Below are 18,615 nucleotides of genomic sequence, written 5' to 3' on the forward strand. Positions count from 1 at the left end.
ACTTTCCTGAAGAGAGCTAATTTCTTATTATTTACAAATTATAAATCACCTGAGAGGCTGAATTATGTTCTTAGGATGAGATCCCACTCATTTTGCAGTTAAAAACCAAAGCCCACTTTTATTTTCATTATCCTTTCAAATTAAATTCTTAACTCTGAGATCTGCTAATGTTCCTTGAGATGTCTCCAGGCTTGGAATCTACCACAGGTGCAACTGCAAGTAACAGACCCTCCACTTCAGCTGAACAGCCAACAAGAAACTTGCAGAGGGTCCTCAGAAGCTGCAGCACCACAGACTCCCATATGAGTTTTAAAGGAAGATTTATTCCCATGATGTAAAAGCACTGACTAAAATACAGCTGCTCTTGTAGAAAGTCTTGTGGTTGTCACAGTGTGACTAGTTTGGATATAACTGCAGGCAGGAGTCAATCAAGGTGAAAAAGGTAAAACACTAAAAGCCAGAGTACAAAAACCACTGGAAAAATTTGTGCCAACTTAAAAAAAATAATCATTGGAATAAATAAATAGAGGGCTGAGGATTGCAAGCAGCTTTCAAAATAGACAGAATTTCCAGAACATTTAGAGAAATGTAGAATCCACAGGGTGATGCATTTGGAATTACATTCTAGTATTATTCACATAGGGAACAAAAGTCTAACCAGAAAATCAAAATTTACCCACTTTGCTGCAACTGGCATGATTCTGCACGAACATTCTTTCAGAAAAGTTTGACATTTACAAGCATAAACAGGTATTAGGACCATAGAAATAAAATGGTGATAATAAGATCATGATATCCGTAAGCAAAGCCAAGACAAACATTTAATCTCCTCTTCCACTTGGATATTTCTATATTTGAACTAGTTTGTAATGATCACATATTAAACTTACCATTATATGAACCACTCATCAGTTAAAAGTAATCTATTGGATCCCAGGAAATGTAAGATGTGGGCTGGAATATTAACCATTAACTATAAACAGTAATTGAAGGAAGCTTAGAGTTTTTTACCAAGGAAATAACTTATATTACCTACCTGTGCCTTTGTAATACTTGGTACAGTTACCATATTCAATGTCCTCCTTTTTAATATCAAACTGAGGCAGAGCAATTTTCTCTAGCTGTACAGGATCTCCAGACTGCCAGATAAACCGTAAGTCATCAGTTGTGTAACCAACTGCAAGACAAAATAATAATAATTGTTTAAAGAGCCACCTCAATCACAGCAAACTCTGCAAGAAAACCTAGCATATATGTATTGTATATCTTTCAGTCTTTTTATTTCCTGTTCAAATAAATAAATACAAAAATTAAATAATCTGTAGCTACATTTTTATGTGGGCCGAAGTTGGGACTTAGTGGGTGAAACATTAGATTATCAGCAATATTACGATGACTAAGAGGATTTGTTACAGGGTGTACTTTTCAAACAAAGAAAGCAAAGCTGTATTTTCCACAGCTTTCAAGCCTCCATATTCATTCATACTCTACTTCAGCAAAATATGAAAAAGATTGATTTTAATGAGTCTGAGTAACTTCAAAAGAATTTAACAACTCAATTACCATGATGAATCTTGGTGTTTGTGTAAAACAACCACACTGCTTATTTTCTCAGACTAAAAGCCCTGATTCATGACAGCATTGCCATTCAGGAAATACTTGCCCAGGAATCAGAGCAGATGTGCAGTCCTACAGAAATCAGCTCAGTGCCTTCCTGACCCACTGAGTACAGACAGACCTCAGCAAACCTCTGAGTGCCCAAATCATAATATATACACCAGCACCAAGTGAGAGGCAGTGCAAGCTAGACTCACAATATTCAAGAATAAAGCAATATTGATTAAATATGCATAATCAGAATCATGATTTACAAGCCATTTTTTGCTACCTTCTGTTCATTAAAGATTAACTTAATTCAAACAGAGATAATGTGTGTTAGATGGAAACACAGATGAGGAAACATAAAAAAGATGGAGTTGGAATGCATCATTTTGTAGTTCAAAGCCTGAGAAAAATGTTTAAAGAGCCATTCTTTTTCTGGATGCATTAGATAATTCTTTTTAATTTTTGAAAACCAGCTGTGATTAGGAAAGTGAAATTGTTCACAAACTATGTCTTTATGATTCACAATAATTTAATAAAAATCACAATGTTTCAAAGCTTTATAATATAATACACTATAAAATTGTTTGAGTCATAAAATAATTTTCACCCTGTTCCAACACACAGCATATCACAAAACTGCCAAGATCCTTTATGATAACAATTACTGGAGAGTGAAAATTTTGTCTATAGAGAATATAAAAAACTGGAGATTATAACTGTGGATATGAGAACATCTTAGTAACAACTGATGGCCTTTTTGATTTTGAAATTTAGCAAGTAAAAACAAAATATGGATCTGAAAATAACCTAAGAATAAAACTGTCAATGACTAGCAGGGAAAGAACTGGAAGGGCAGATAGGAAGTCATGGGTACCTTTCTTACTTTTGATAACTGAATTAAAAGGTAGAAGAAAGTTTAGTGCCCAGTCTTTTTAAAGAAACAAATTCACTGCATTTGAGTATATCATCTTTGCATTATTTTTTTAATGAGTAGCTTCTCCTTGCATGACTATACCTTTCAACACTTGTAAAATAAGTGGACTTGCTGGACTGAGAAGTCTTAAGTGAACTTCTATTAGTATTACTAATTCCAGTTTAACCCCACAGTGATTTGGGTTTTCCATAAGAGCTTGCTTCATAGTAGTGATGAACAAAATTACTATGGACAAACTAAATTTCTAAAGATAAATGCTGACAATAAAAACCTGAATTGTAAAACTCTATTATTATTATTATTATCCTTGTCTATATTGTGATACCCTACCCAACTTTTTTAACCTCACTTTTTTAACTTTTTTAACTTTTTTAACCTCACTTTTTTAACCTCACTTTTTTAACCTCACTTTTTTAACTTGTGACTTCCTTACCCTAACCTCACCTTTCCCACCAGATCTGCTGGAGTAAGAGCTGAATGAGGTTTTATGTTACAGCAGGAGCAGACTGGGACAGGTCATCATCCTTCTCTCTGCTTCACGCTCATCCTTATTCAGGAAAACAGAATTACCATGAAAGTGGGATCACCAAGGATTAAACAGTTGGAAAAAGCTGTAGTTGAGCAGACACCTGCATATTTGGGGCACGGAAAGGAAGGTGGATTTCAAAAACATTTTGTCTGCAACTTCCAGCATGGCATGAAGCCCTTCAGAGATGTGACCTGTCTGCCCTGTTGTAAGATTAAATCACCTGGAGACCAGGAATAGATGCCTGACTACATCCACAACACATCCTGAAACCACTTTCAAAAGGTCTGATACTAAATGATCTCACTGCTTTGGCATCAAATACTTTTCTTTTGGTACAGTATCAAAGGAGTTCCAAACAATACCAATGTATCATCAAGGCAAGGGGATAAATTGGGCCCCCAAAACCTACAAAGTAGCACAGGCTGTGGAAGTTAAAACCACCTGGCAAAACCATTCTTTTTTTTCCAAATGGTATGTTTCTATTTATCTCAATTTATTGTAAATGCTTTTATAAAAAGCCTCAGCTATCATTCCGGTTGATAGCAAAAGCTAAAACTAAGAGTGCACAGTGCCATAACAGTAAGAAACATCTTAAATAGGGAAATGTACATTGGGAGGAAGCAGTGAGTATCAATTTCATGATTCATTAAAAATGTTGAGATGAAGTAAACAGAATAAATAATTTTTGTTTGATTCTCATGCATGCCTAGAAGAGAACTGATTTTGTGGACTGAGTGATTTACATACAGCTTTCCAATTGCATCTTGCAGCGCTGTGTATCCATAGGAAACAAGGTCAAGTCCAAAGGGCATGACAGTGTAATAGACAATCTGAAAATACAGAAATGGTATTTAAAAATGGTATGAGCTGTCAGGTAAGCAGTAGATGGCCATGAGAAACGAAAAAATCACAGGTTTTGGATTTTTGTCTTCTAAAAGAGCAGAAACAAAGTTTAGAAGTTATAATTAGCAGTTTGCAATGGAGATCTCTCTAGTATAAAATAAGACAATAAAATTATATAGAGGGTTTTAAACATATAGAAGCTCACAAATTAGAGAACTACTAATACAAGACAAAATACATATAGGTCATAGAATAACCAAACCAAATGTCCATACAGAACAGAGTCTTGTCTCCAGCATTGGCCAATGACAGACTTCTAAAGAAGAATATGACACTACAGCAATCTGGAAGTGTAATTTTGGCAGATATCTAGCATCCAAAAGCTGCACCTCAAGGGCTTCCCAAACCAGAAGGGATTCTTCAGTATTTAAGAGACATTAACAGATTTTTTTGTCTCCAAGAAGCTGTTTTGCTTTCAGTGGCTTTCTGGAATCTAGGTGTCTTGGTTTCACCTGGGACAGTTAGTTTTTTCCCTAGTTGCTGGCACAGTGCTGTGCTCTGGATGCAGTATGAGGATAACATGGAGAACACACTGATATTTCTGGTTGTTGCTGAGTAGTGCTTAACTGAAATCAAGGACTTTTCAGTTTCCCATACTTTGCCAGTCAGCAGGTACACAAGCAGATGGGAGGCAGCAGGTAGTGAGCAATTCTATTCTGCATCACTTGTTTCTCTTGGTTTCATGTCTCTCCCCCATTTCTCTTATTACAATTAGTATTAGCAGTAATACTTTTATTTTGTTCTACTTTGCTGCAATTTTTAAGGGATTCTGGACCCACAACTCCTATGGCCTTTATTTTCCTGCTTCTCTTCCCCATCCCACTGAGGCCAGGAGGAAGTGAGTGAATGATATTCAGTTTCCAGCTGGGGTTAAACCACAACACACATAAAGTTTAATATGCACAACATTTTGCAGCAAAGAATGCCATAGCTAAGCTGCACACCCTCTAATGACGCCTTTTTACCTATCCTCAATCTGTCTCGTAGTTCCTTCACTACAAAAGAAGGCAAAGAAATCAATGTCCAAGCATTCTCTCTGTGCCATTTGTGATTTAGAGACCTCTATGGCACCACCTCAATTATTTTGCTTTTTCCAGTGTGAAAAGTTCAACCTTGCTCAGCTGTTCCACACCTTTGACTGTCCCTGCCTCCCTTCCCACAGCTGGAAGACCAGAATTGCATTCAAGATGTAAGTACAACATACTTTTATGCACAGGCATAACTTTAATCCCTAATACTTCCAAGAATTCAATTCACTTTCTCAAATAGTACTGAGCTATTAGCTGACATTTTCAGAGAACTATACATTACCACTCAAAGCTATTTTTTTTTTCTGGAAATAACCAACTGTAGATCAATCAGGCTTTATATGAAATTAAAATATTTTTTTTCCCTCATGCATAATTTCCAATTGTTTATATTGAATTTCATCCCATACTTTGTTGCCTAGTCATTAGATTGATTTGTGGTTCTCACTGTTGTCTCTTATCTTTACTGTTCTGCATGCAAATTCAGTTTCTTAGATGATTTTTGTTGAAAAGCACAGAACACAGAATACAGTTTTGGTTTTTTTTTTTTTTTGTGAGAGTCAACTGGTTTACTTCCCCTGATGTGAGGAGTAGTGGTTTATTCCTGCATTCAGTTTCCTAATTCTTAACTATTTGTGCAAGACCTTTCTCTCATACACATTTTGCCATAAAGTATTTTGATAACTGGAGAGTCTTTCTTTTATACATGACAATACCTCTGTAAACTAGAAACACAAGACATAGAAATTATATATTTTAAAAATGTCATCAAACCACAGTCCCTAAAATAATTCATCTTACCTGCTTACATATCATGTAAGAACATGGCGTGCCATTAAAATAAACAGAGTATTTTTAGAAGATGACAATAATTTCTAGCTTTATTGAACCTGGTTTTCTTATTTGCACATTTTCAGAGAATAATTTTTCCATCAGAAACACTTCCATTAGTATTCATTCAATATTCACTAATCATTAACCATTCCTATAGAGCTCATTTATAAATACCTGCAACCCAGCAAAAACATTTGAAAAATATTTCAATGTTTCATTTAACATTTGCTCTTTCAAAAGGGAAACTTCTTTCATAGCTGGAAGTTATTTTCTACTGTGAAATATTAATTTCTACACACTTCAAAACTACATAAGCAGCTGAAATCAAAACCAAGACCTTCAGAGCAATCCAAATGAAATGTTTTGATTGACCAATGTATTTTGTTTTCTGATCACTGCCAGCAATAGTCTTGAGACTGATTTTCCTCACCCCGTTTTGAAATGGGAAAAAAAGAACCCAAACTCTTTCACATTGTTTCTCCTTTTCTCTATCCATTTCTTCTCCAGGAAGAAACAGCTCATGTGAACCCAGCTTCCCAAGTGGTTCTCTCTTAAAGGTAATGTTGCAGTATATTTAGACAACCATTTTTGTCTCTATCAGGGCAATGTTACAGCACACACCAGAAGAAAATTCACTTCCTGTTAGAAAATTTAGCCTAATCTCTACCAACTATAAACTCTCCATATCTGTAATGCACTATGACCTCCTTTTTAATCAACTAATTTGCTGGTTAAAGTGGATGACCATTTTTGTGGCACCGTGTATACCTTTGATAAACTAAGTTAAAGCACCAAAAAAGTATATGTTAATTGCAATTCAATTAAACAGCAATTTGGAGGCTTCTGAAAAAAATTATATCCAATAAGGCATAGAACTTAATCAGGATTTTTTTTTGCAGTACTTTTACAAAACATACATATTTGCAAATTTTGCAATTTCTGCTTTTCCTTATATCTTCAGCAAGTAATCATTGTTTACTTCAGTTGCTGTAAAAATTCAAGTAGTGTACAACATATACTGCTTTATTGCAGGCTGAATATCAGATATATTATCCACTCCACTATATTTCTAGGAATCTAAGAAATTATCAAAAGGGTTAAAATTTAGTTAGTTCAGCGTGTTAGCTTAACATGTATATACACTACAAATTTCTCACACTTGCAGTGCTATCATCTGATTTCTTTACACATAATTTATTGCAGCATTGTTTAGAAACTGTCTCATATAAACTTAAATGTTAGTAATAAATTGTATTACATTACTAAGGCTAATACAGAATACATATTTCATATAAAATCACTTTAAAAAACCAGTGGAAACATATAAATAAAATACCTCATGCTGACTAGGACGTCTCCATCTCGAAATATAAAAAGAAGGATATTTTCTTGTGTGACATCATGGAAGTTAGCATTTTTTTCATTTGCAAAGAATAAGTCTGGCTTCCAAAGACACTTAAACATAGTTGGGTCCACTGTCAGTGTATCTGAACCTCTCCAGTCATTGGGCAGTTTGAGTCTGGGGTCATTCCACTTCTGTCTTAGAAAGATGTTGACTCTATAATCCTGATTGGAAGAATAAACAAATATTAGACTAGCCAAAAGTCTAGCAAAAACCCCACAGAGAAATGAATCCATTCCATCAGACTTAGAAGAGAAAAAAATTATGCCCTGATTTTTCTATCACAAAGACAGTAATCACTATTCAAATTACATTACGAAGTGTTATGTTTAACAGCCTTTACTACAAACATTCTACTTCACTCATGGTTTGGAATACAGCAACTTTCCTTAAACAAAGGATCAAATTGCCACTCCAGAGTAATTTTTGCATCCCCTCAGTAAAAGCTCCTGTTACCCAGGCGTAGAGAAAAGCATGCAGCAGGGCAGAGAGAGGCCATAGCTTGACTACACTAAACGGCTGCAGGCAGCAGGCATGATATCACATCTTTCATCGCATCTTTCCTGTGAGTGCCAATTCCAGTTTACTCTCCATTTGGTTGTGGCACACTGATGGCAAAACATCACACTATAAAAGCAGGAAACAGACCAGGTAGGTAACAGATTTTATACCAGACACCCAGTATACAGCCTCAGACCTTCTATCAGTGATCTGGGACTATCTTGGTGACAGGAAAGCTGATGCCAGCTTGCAACATAAGTACTGAGGTAGCAGGTATGAAAGGAGAAACAGCATCAGTCTCAAAGAGACAAAATCAAGGCTTTACAGAGGAAATCTCCTTCTGAAATCAGTAGGACTCTGGCTGAAGGAAGGACAGTAGTAGAGCCGTGCTCAATGAGAACCTAATTTTGCTTTTGGGAACTGGAGTAGCATGTGTCTCAGGGCAAAATGATACCCTGCACGTGTTCTGTGCTTAGTGAAAGCTGTGTGCATCCGAAGGAAGAATCTGACCTAGAATGTCAGCTAGGATTTTTCAGTCTTATCTCTTAAGTCCTTTTGTTTTTCACATTTACATTTAAGCCAGAGCCTCTTTTTGATGTATATGTAAACTAGGCAGATCACATACAGAGAAAGAATAAAGTTCTTGTTGAAAAAAAGTTAAACTAACCCAAGCAAATGAATGAAAATTCTGTATGTAAGATTATTTCTATCTCCAGTCTTCACAGTTGCCTTCTATAGTGTGCTTTGTTTTTTCATAATTGTCCATTAGGTACAAAGCATCCTGAGATATGGGCTGTGTCTTTCAGAGCAGTGAAAACACTGGTACTGCTCCACAATTACAGCAAAATGCTAGAAATATGGGAGTGAAGATTCTCAACACATTTTTGGTTTGTCAATGGATTCTGCATACAAACAAATCTTATAAAGTTTTTTATTCTGCATGTCAATGACTCTTACACTTTTTTTTTTGTTGATACAACTGAATTATCTTCTGCTGTACTTACTACATTTGCAGTCCAAAGCAGGTGCCATGTTGAGATAGTCATCCTAACTTCAACCAGAAGGAGTCCACTTGTCTAAGACCTCATGCAGAATAATTTATTCTGTTGATTTGCTCTGTATAGTTAAATACAGTGCCCACTTTCCCATGTCCAGTCCACCAGTCAAATTTGCCCAAGTATTTCTTTATTACACTACACTGTGTAATATTTTTCCTTACTGCATTTTAAGGAAAAGCAAAGCATCAAAACTAAGCACTTGTTACTTGTTGGTAGTTGATTTTGGAAAAAATATACATAGTCTGACTCTTATTTATACAAAGACCTATGTTGTCTTGACAAAGTAAAGAAGAAGCAAAAAAAAGGTTAATATGAAGTGAATTTGTACTGGAAGGCTCTCATAGAGAAGCTTCATAATTTGAGGGAATTCAGGTCATTATCTCAGAAAGCATCTTTTCAATTATATGTATATAATTGAAAATTTCCTTTACTTGCCTCTTGCTGAATTTCCCATTCCATATCCACTTCTTCTCTCAATGAAAAAAAAAATACTCTAAACCGTATGAAACAAATACTGCATACCATTCATGCTCACAAGCATTACACTATTGGTTACACTGAATTCAATTTCCCCATAAACAAGAGCATTACCCTAATTTTAAACAAAATAAGATGCCTTCTCAAAGCCATAGGCAAATGATAAGCACTGTGCAACACTTGCCTTCAGCTTACCCATTCAGTAGAAGGAGATGCTTACATCACTGAAAAGCAGAATGCACTGGCAAAATAAGAATTGGAAGTAAGATCAGGTAGATGCTATTTTATTTCCTTCCTTGCTCTATTACAAATGAACTTAAACACCAATCAATCAGATGTTTTGACATTTTAAGAACTTGAATCTGTTCCCATTTAACTCAGAGAAAGAAAAATCCTATTAATCTAAAATGGGGAGGTTCAGACCCAAACGTAGAGACGTTGACAGGGATACTTGGAGAGGAAGGCCACCACATATTTGAGGCAACACAGAGAATGTAAAAAGAAGCAAAGAGATGTCACAATACAAAACTGTGGCTAGCCAGACAACAATGTGCAAAAGGGCTGCTTCTTAGAACAGCATGCACCCTTACAGCATCTGGCAGCAGTAAAGACTATGATCTGGTATAAATTTATCTTGAAAGAAGCCTGTAGCCAGTCCTCTCAAATTTGCACAATGAATTTTAAGAGTCAGTAAGTGTATTAGAATTAGGTTGAACAGGGGCTGAAGAAGCAGTCTGCATGGAGCACATGGTCTTCCTGGTGTACATTTTACAAATGTTTTTTTGAATTTGCAGAGTAATTGGCATTTTACAGTAAAGGAGAATCAAATAGCAACTAAAAAGCCTGAAACTAGGGGAGGACGATGGAAGAGACATTCATCAGCATCAGAGCTAGGAGGACCTATGAGGTAGAAGGAAACACAGAGGCATTCTACAGGGTTTTTCCCATGTAACTCCAACAGAAGGCAAGTCGTTTTCAGGGAGGTTGGGAGGCATTCTAGGAAATATTTCAGAAATCTACTAAATAGTGGGCATGTGGCCAGAAAACCACCTCGGGCCAGAAAGCAGGCATAGCCTGTGCATCTCTCTGCAAAACAGAGTACATAGAATATCATGAAAGACAAACTACACAAAATGCACTCATACAAAGAAAGTCAACATAATAGTGTTTCCTTTTAATAAAGTAAAAAATGTCATTTTTAAGATTAAAATAAGGAAATAATGTTTTTCATAGTCACAAATATTAAAAAGACCTTTCTGTAAGATTTTAAAGTAAAGGAGAAGGAAGAACTGGTGTTTTGTTGCTTGAGTCAGTGAAGAAAGGTCATACTGCAAGCAAAAGCCTTGAACGTAGATTCTGTAGACACACAGTCAGATCATCATCACAGAAAAAAAAATAAAATTATAGCCCTATGGGTATTTATACCAGAAACTCTCTATCCCTAGGAATCCTTGACTGTTCATCCAGTTTAAATCAGTTTCTAAATGTGACATAATCACCCTATTATACCACAATTCTGCAGTCTCAAAAAAATGTGTGCAAACTCAGAAGCAGAGTTAACATGGGATCCTTGACATGTCGTCTAAGGATAGAGAAGGAAACAAGTTACAGGATTCAAGATAAAGGGAGCTTACTGGAAGGTAGCAGCTCTGGGTAAGCTCTTCTCCTTTTTATCTGTACAAATTCTGATTCTCTCTGTAGTTCACTAGTTCTTTTGCTTAGTTTTTTCCGGGAGACTTGCTTGATAAGTGTGTGGAAGCACTGCAGTTCTCTTCAATATTGAAAAGACAACAGGAACACTATCCTTTCTAAACACAGAACAAGCATTTGCCCTTCAGATTCTTCACAAAGGCTTGATTAAAGTGATACAGGATTCTGGGCATAGGACCCATAAAATGGGTACTCTCTTGCTTTGAAACAAAGTAACTTCAATGATTTTCTATAAAGAAATTCCCTCCTTTCTTAAATCTAAGTGGACTCTACCTCAGAAGGAGCTAATCACAACTCTTTGTTGAGGATGAGCCAACTGCATAGCTAAGAATACAATTATCACAGGATCAGAAGGACAGCAAGCAAGGTCTTCTCTCACTGTCACTCTACACATTTGTTTGTTGGGCCTTCTACCACAACCTGTCTTCCAGTCATCTGGTACCCATTGTTACTTTTCCCTACACTTTCTCCCCACAAGAGAAGGAATCATTGCTTTAGCATGGCTTTACCCCGACACAGATTTTGCAAAAATTTATGAGTTTAATTACTACAGCCAGCAGTAGCTAGAGAGCAAAGCATCATCACAATAATTATTGACTGAAAAACTTAAGAATATATTATTTCAAAAATTTTGATATCACTCCAACCAGTTTAGTAGCTTCTGGTAATTTTAGAGACAGTCTATAAATCAATACTCCTCATGATTCTCACCAACACCAGAGATAGTAGAGATGCAGCCAGCCACTCTCTTCTCCAGTACCAAGGAACCTTTTCAGCAGAACTGATACTTCCACAAATGTCTCCTTTCTGAACACAAGAGACCACTCTGATCCTTCACAGACTTGGTGCCTCACCTCCAGGAAATATTTTTCCTGTGATTCCAGAAGTAAAAGTCTTTTCCTATTCTAAGCAATCCATTTCTACTCTCTGGTGTATTACCCAGACCATTTGAAGACAAGCACAAACCTATCCTCAAGAGAGCAGTGATTCCTGAATACCCAATGCCCACTGCAGCAAGAAGAATTTTCTAAATACAGACAGAATTTTCTAAATAAACAGACTGACTGTTAATTTTGTCAGTGCTTCCTGTATTAGATTAAGGCAATCAAGAAGTAATTCAAATTTGACATAAACATGCTTAGCTATCGTGGTGATCAGCTAGACATAGAAATCTAAATGAAAGCATAAAATAAAGTAAGGATGGTGCCTAATATTCTGAATTATGGAGGAGAGCATGACTTATCATACAGCACATCCTAGTAAATTCGTGAGTGACCGTATCAGGAAGGCACAGACAGGCATACATACATGGCTATGGAAAGCACAATTCTTTTTTTTTTTTTGGAGGGGCTGGGGGAAGCAAATCTCTCATATTCATGTTTTGTTACTATCTGAATCTGGGTGAATTGTAAAAAAGCCTCTTTAAAAGTCATTTTTTAAAGCATGCAACTCATTTCAGAAACTTGAAAGGGCGATCTGGCCAATATACTGGATATCTTAAGACACTTATCTCAGTCCTACTTTCCTGCTCTTCCTCCCTGCCCCTCTTTAAATTCGAGTCCTCTTTTTGTTTTCAGAAATAAATCTTGTGGCCTTTTGGGCAAACTTACTTTTTTTTTTTTTTAATGTCACTTCCTGCTAATGCCATTAGTTGCCTTACTATCATTTGCAATCAAGCATAAATCTCTGCTAGCTAAAGAAACAGAAATTTCTGGCCAAGCTGCTCAAAACTGTTCCAGCCACCATTTATGTTCAACTTGGAGTGGCTCTGCAGTCCTATTGAAATTTCATTATGGTGACATGTAAGCTGGTTCTGAATTTCAAGTGGGCACTTACTTCCAACAACAACAAAAATGTGTTTTATTGCTTATTAGTGGTATTGTGGTTTATTTCTTCTCTGCCATTATGTGTCAGAATGCTAGCTTAGTCACAGCATTAAAAAAGCAACTTGATTTTGGGAACTGCCTCAATGCCTTAGATGCAGCAGGTCACCAAAGTGATCAGGGAATGCCTCAGAACTCCCAGTGCATGTCTTGGCTGAGGCTTCCATGTACTGGCACAACACTGTGCACTCCCCTCTTTTTTACACAAAAGGAAAACCTCATCAGGTCAGAACATCTTTAATAAGTAAATGCATTTTTTGGCAGTATTTTTGATAGTATTTATTTCAGACAGCATGACAAAAAAGGACCTGCAAGTCCCAAAATACCAGAAAGTGGTTTGCTGAAGCAACTCATATTTTGAAATTGATATTATTTCCCAAAGGAAAAAAAAAAAAAAGAAGTCAAAATTGTAATGAGCATTATTTCATCCTGTTATTGACAAATTGAAATTTTCTGGCTGAACTGGAAACACATTTTTATAAACTTCACTCCCCAGTTTATCTTTCCCATGCAGTAAATAAACAGCAGTAAGGATATAGTCATTGACTGGTCTATTCCTTTACTACTGCTCCTTCTATTCCATTACAATTTATTTACATTTTCAGATCCACATAAAATAAAGAACCTATACATTTCATCCTTATGCATGTCTGTTCTTCTTCTCTCATATACAGTCTTAGTGGTTTGGGGTTTTTTGAATAACACACCAGGCAACCTATGCTATAACTTTCAGGAAGATCATCTCATTCTGTCAAATGGGTTCTTCCAATGAACTTAATAACTTGTGGAAATTAGTCTATCTCTTGCATCTTAGAAACCATGGATTTCCTTTCATGTAAATCAGATTGCAAAGCTACAATAATCTGTGGACACATAAAGAGTGAAATACATTAATAGGTTTAGGTCTGTGGCATAAAGCACAGTCAGTCAATCACTAACTCCATTAACTTAATTCTCAGTGTCTGCAACCCCAAAAAATATTTCTATTTTATAGTTCGTAATTCTCAGTCTGAAGTTTAATTTAGTAAGAAAATCTCCATGTGTACTACATGAATTAAATTTCACTCTTACCATAGTTGTCTCTTGAATTGACCCAAAGCTGTTAATGAAGATGTTAACTGCAACATCGACTGGAATTCCTTTAAAAAAAATAATTCTAGTGAGCCACATAATCCAGTAAAGGTGCATTATCCTTCATATAAAGCTCCTGTATACTGGTACCACAATGTCACAATGTAACTTTATCTTTTTAAGTTAGTATATATACAGTTATCAAAGTCAATAGAAATCACTAAACCTCTTTTAAATCTAGTGATAAGAAAAAGGGAAAAATAAAAATCCTTAGTCCAGAGAGCTAATCTTACAGAATTCCACTGACCATATATCTAAATTAATAGTGTTTGAATTCCACGATTTTCTGTTATCTCAGAATGAATAAGCCAGTATTACTTTTGCACACAGTGTAATGGATGGAAGCAATTCATATTTCTAGTAGCAGACACTTTTAACTGTCAAGGTCATAATGACACTATCATCCCAAATTACCTGTTTATGATTTATGATGAGATAATTCCTTATGCTTTAAGAGGATACCTCTTTGTGCAAGTACAGTACATAAGCCTTTACCTGCCTGTAAAATATGAACACAGGCAGGTAAATATTATTGCATGCATCTTTCACAGCTATATAGCCTTGGTGTGAAGGAGTTGGAAAGCTGCTCAATTTTACAATGGTTACCAATTAGCCAAGAAAAATTTCTAGAAGTCAGCAGCTGTGAAGATATTAAGATGGCCTGGATTTTTTTCTCTTTTCCACAGCCAGGATTCCTGTAGTTGAAGAGGGATGGTATGACAGCTGCTACATCTGCCCTCTGTCACCCTGCGGGAATTGATTGGCAGTCATTTAATCTGGTGTTAACAGAGATTTATCACAGAGCGAGCAAGGAGAAGTGGCCTGATAGTTGAGAGAACTAATTATGGACCACTACTTTTATTTAGTATCTCTATGGTATGAGTGTCAGGATGTCCACTAGATACAGGTATATCATTTACACTGTTACAAATACTCAGTGGGTTTCTTCCTACTTTCAGCAACAGAAGAGATATAAGAATACATGAATACTGTTTTGACAGAATAAGCAAATACAGTACAAAATAATATATGTTTCTTCCAAAAGCATGTTTGTCTGCATAAAATATTTTTATGTACATTTAACACATAAATTTAAACTCATTCTCTTGGTCACCAGACATTTATGAAGATAAAATTTCACTTCTTCAGTTAAACCAATTTGTTTGGTTTGGTTTTTCAATCAGACTATTAAAGTGCGATGCTTTTGGTTATGCAATAAGCACAATACTTCCTTTAATGCCTGATGCATGTGATAGAGCACCCATCACATCACTAGTAGCCAAGAGTGTACTCTCTCTTCCAGATTTGAATAGGATGTGCCATCCAAGAAAATCACTCATGTGTGAGGAACATTTTAACATGGGCAAACCACTTGTCAGAAAATGTTCTTTTTCTTCCACCTCCCTCTGAGTTAACATTACATGTCCTTCCTTTCCCTTCTGTCTTGATTCCTACCAGACTGCCAGAAGGGTTATCAAAAATATAAAGAAATCTGCACCATGCTTTGTGATTACAAGCTGATTATGCTGAAGAACAGGTAGAGAAGAGGCTGGACATTTATTCTTTGTGACAAGACTCAGTGCTGAAAACATATAAATATGGTTCTACAGAGAATAAGAAAGAAGCAGTACACTTGCTGAGAATTGAATTTAATACATTTATAAAACTTAAATAGAACTGAAAATAGCCTCTTCAAAAGCACAATAAACATTTAATATTTCCAAATTTTTCATACTAGTGATATTCATGCTAAAATATCTCTTAATGCTCATATAATTATACGAGGAGTTTTAAAATGAAAGAGCTGTTTTATGTAAACTGCATTGCCAATATGTAATAAAAGTGTCTACATCTTTTTAGTAGTACATTATTTACAGAAGATAAATAATCTAATTCCTGAAAAGTCTAATTTACAGCCTAACTTGTGTGAATTCTTAGAGGTTTTGCAGAGAATATGTATTTCAAATTTTTCTTCTCATTTAAGGATTCACACACTCTCCACAGAAGAATCCTGCAACATGTGCCTACCAGGGAGATGTTTTAATGGCAGAAAATGTGTTTCAATGCATTACATATATGAATTCTCGAAGTGTGTAAGCTTTATAACTAAAATATCTTTAAGGGTTTAATAATTGTATAGTTTGCTAAGAGTGATACTGCTGCCCCAACGTTTTATAATCATCTTAAAGGATGTCTATAGAGAAATCTGGTGGTTTAAACTGCTGTAAAGCAGTCTAACTAAAATGTAGGGATAAAAATATATTTGTAAAACTTATTCTATAAATTCTATTTCTACACTTAAAAAGTCTTTTATAAAATAAGATCAATAGTAATAAAGCATCACATACTATTATGATAATGAAATCCTAACATATTATCTTTCAGTTCAAAAGGATAAATATCTTCTGCAGTTTCACAATATCTAGAAAAGCTTCCATTAAAAAAATAACAACAACAGAAATTTAGCTTGTGAGCATTATATCTAATTTTTCTCTGTGTGAAAGGAGTAAAAATTAAAATCCAAGTATTAAAAAAAAGCTGAAATATTTGACAAACCTTTGAAATTAGGCCTTATCCTGGGATCATAGCTGAGCAATAGTCTGTTCAAGATATTGCTGGTAGAATTAGCAGGTACTCTTGCAAGGTCTTCAGCTGATTGCTGCCTGTAAAAAAAAGTTCATGACTTACTATCAAGACAGAAACAATTTTAAAGTATTGCCATAAATGCCATTTCACAAGAAAAAATGTTCAGTATTTTCAGGTGCCACACTGTATAGTCTTCCTTTGCTTGAGAAGTTTCAGTATTTTTCAAGAAACTACTTGTGAAATAAACACAAATGCTCTCTGACATACTCTAAACTGTAAACTTGGAAGCAAACAAACTGCAATTCCCTAATTGTTCCCTTCCCTCCAAACAAAAATATGCAGAGGGACATGATTTCTTCATCAGTAGAAAGCAGCCACCTGAACTATATTTAGTGACTGTCAGATTAGGAACCTTAGTAAATTGACAGCCACTTTGTAGGTGCCAAACCACACAGAGGCTTTTGGCAGTCTCCTGCTCTCACATGCTAGCTATTCCACCCAGAGCTGGAGGATTGCATAACCTCTTTGTCAAGTGCTAATAAAAGCTTTACTACAGAAAACAAGGCCTTGGACTCTCTGGTTTTGCAGAGGGAATTTAAACATCTTCATTGCCTTGCCATTATTGTGCTGGGTGTTAATTGAACACCATTGCTGCAATCAAAAAGAACCCGTGACAGGTAAATGTAGCTACAAGAGTACATGAAATTGAGTGTAATAAAAAGTAATATGGGTGCATCAGTGCCCTCCCCAGGTATTTTAAACACCAAGCAGGCTCATAATGGCATGTAAATGAATTTGTATGTTTCCAGAACCTGTTCAGTGACTGTTTCCAGTTTTGAATTCTGTCTCATAATCACTTTTCCATCCCTTTTATGAGTACTTTGCCGTCTTTCTGTCACTATAATTCAGTAACCATGGTGCCATGTAAAGATAAGAGAAACACCCTACATAGGTATAATTCATATGTGTCAACATTATACCACTTGCAAACTAATGTACAAATGTATTTTGAAAAATGATCAAGTTTATTTCCTTAATGTTTTTCATAATCAGCATCAGCTGCTGTTGCCTTCTTCACCCTGTAATTTCTTTTTTTCTTATTCTCTCCCATACCAGTTTCAGTTTGACAGACCTACAGGTTATTCTGTATAACATATCAGTTTGGTTTTTTTCTTCTCATCCTTCAGTTTCCTTCACGTCTTCTGGGATTTCTGCCTTATTCAAACATTTCCGAAAAAAACCACTATTAACTCTACAGAAGGCTTTTGACCAGTTAAAAAGAAAAAAAAACAACATGAATGTATTAGACCTCCTGATTTTAAAATGTCCAATTATGGTAGCTCCTGTTCAGCATTTTCCTTACTGATTACTGGGAAATTAATTAATTAATAAATGTCAGCATAGCATGACATCAGTATTTAATTGAAAACTGCAGATGAGACCAGAGCCTAGCCCTTGAAGACCTTTTATTAATAACCTCAGCTTTAAAAACAACTGGTTCAACTCAAACCATAGGGGAAAAGGGAATCATATCCGCGGACTTGGTAGCACTCACTATGCCTTCCCAAAGAGATTTAATCTTCTCAGTTAACACTTAACAACTAAAAAACTTATAAATAAAACTATGAAGGAGTTCCCTATTATTAAAAATATGTCACCCATGTATAAAAATGTAACTGCATTTTATTACATCATAGTCTCCTTGATACCTATTGAGCATATTATCATTCAGGAAAAAAATATCAGATTTCTCTTTTCTCTGTTGTATTCACGGTATTTCTGAAACCTAAACCTGCATATCTGCTTAGCTATTTTCTTGCATTTGCTTGATGTTATAAATGAGGAAAAAATTATGGCAATAAAATGGCACTAAATCCTCCTTGAAATTTTGACTACTAAGCAGTAATTAGCAGGATAGGTACGCATTCCAAAAACAGAGATGAACCTACCAAGAAATATGTATCCAGGAGGATATCTTAAACTATAACATACAGGAAAAGAATTGTGGAGCAGCATTAAGTGGCTGCAGTATAT

The 18,615-nt window shown here is 35.6% G+C and overlaps 1 protein-coding gene across 3 annotated transcripts in view; it reads right to left on the reverse strand.

The window, feature by feature from the left end:
* Nucleotides 1–18,615, reverse strand: part of GLRB (glycine receptor beta) — a 47,518-nt gene that overhangs the window by 17,881 nt on the left and 11,022 nt on the right. For all 3 annotated transcript variants that reach the window (XM_038135694.1, XM_038135692.1, XM_038135693.1), the window contains exons 3-7: nucleotides 16,552–16,658; nucleotides 13,936–14,003; nucleotides 7,170–7,399; nucleotides 3,816–3,898; nucleotides 1,037–1,177 (exon numbers count right to left, since the gene is read on the reverse strand). In XM_038135694.1, coding sequence (XP_037991622.1) covers nucleotides 1,037–1,177; nucleotides 3,816–3,898; nucleotides 7,170–7,399; nucleotides 13,936–14,003; nucleotides 16,552–16,658 — 629 coding nt within the window. The remainder of the gene's footprint in view (nucleotides 1–1,036; nucleotides 1,178–3,815; nucleotides 3,899–7,169; nucleotides 7,400–13,935; nucleotides 14,004–16,551; nucleotides 16,659–18,615) is intronic.

The sequence above is a fragment of the Motacilla alba genome, chromosome 4, assembly GCF_015832195.1.
Source record: "Motacilla alba alba isolate MOTALB_02 chromosome 4, Motacilla_alba_V1.0_pri, whole genome shotgun sequence".
Classification (NCBI taxonomy): Eukaryota; Metazoa; Chordata; class Aves; order Passeriformes; family Motacillidae; genus Motacilla; species Motacilla alba.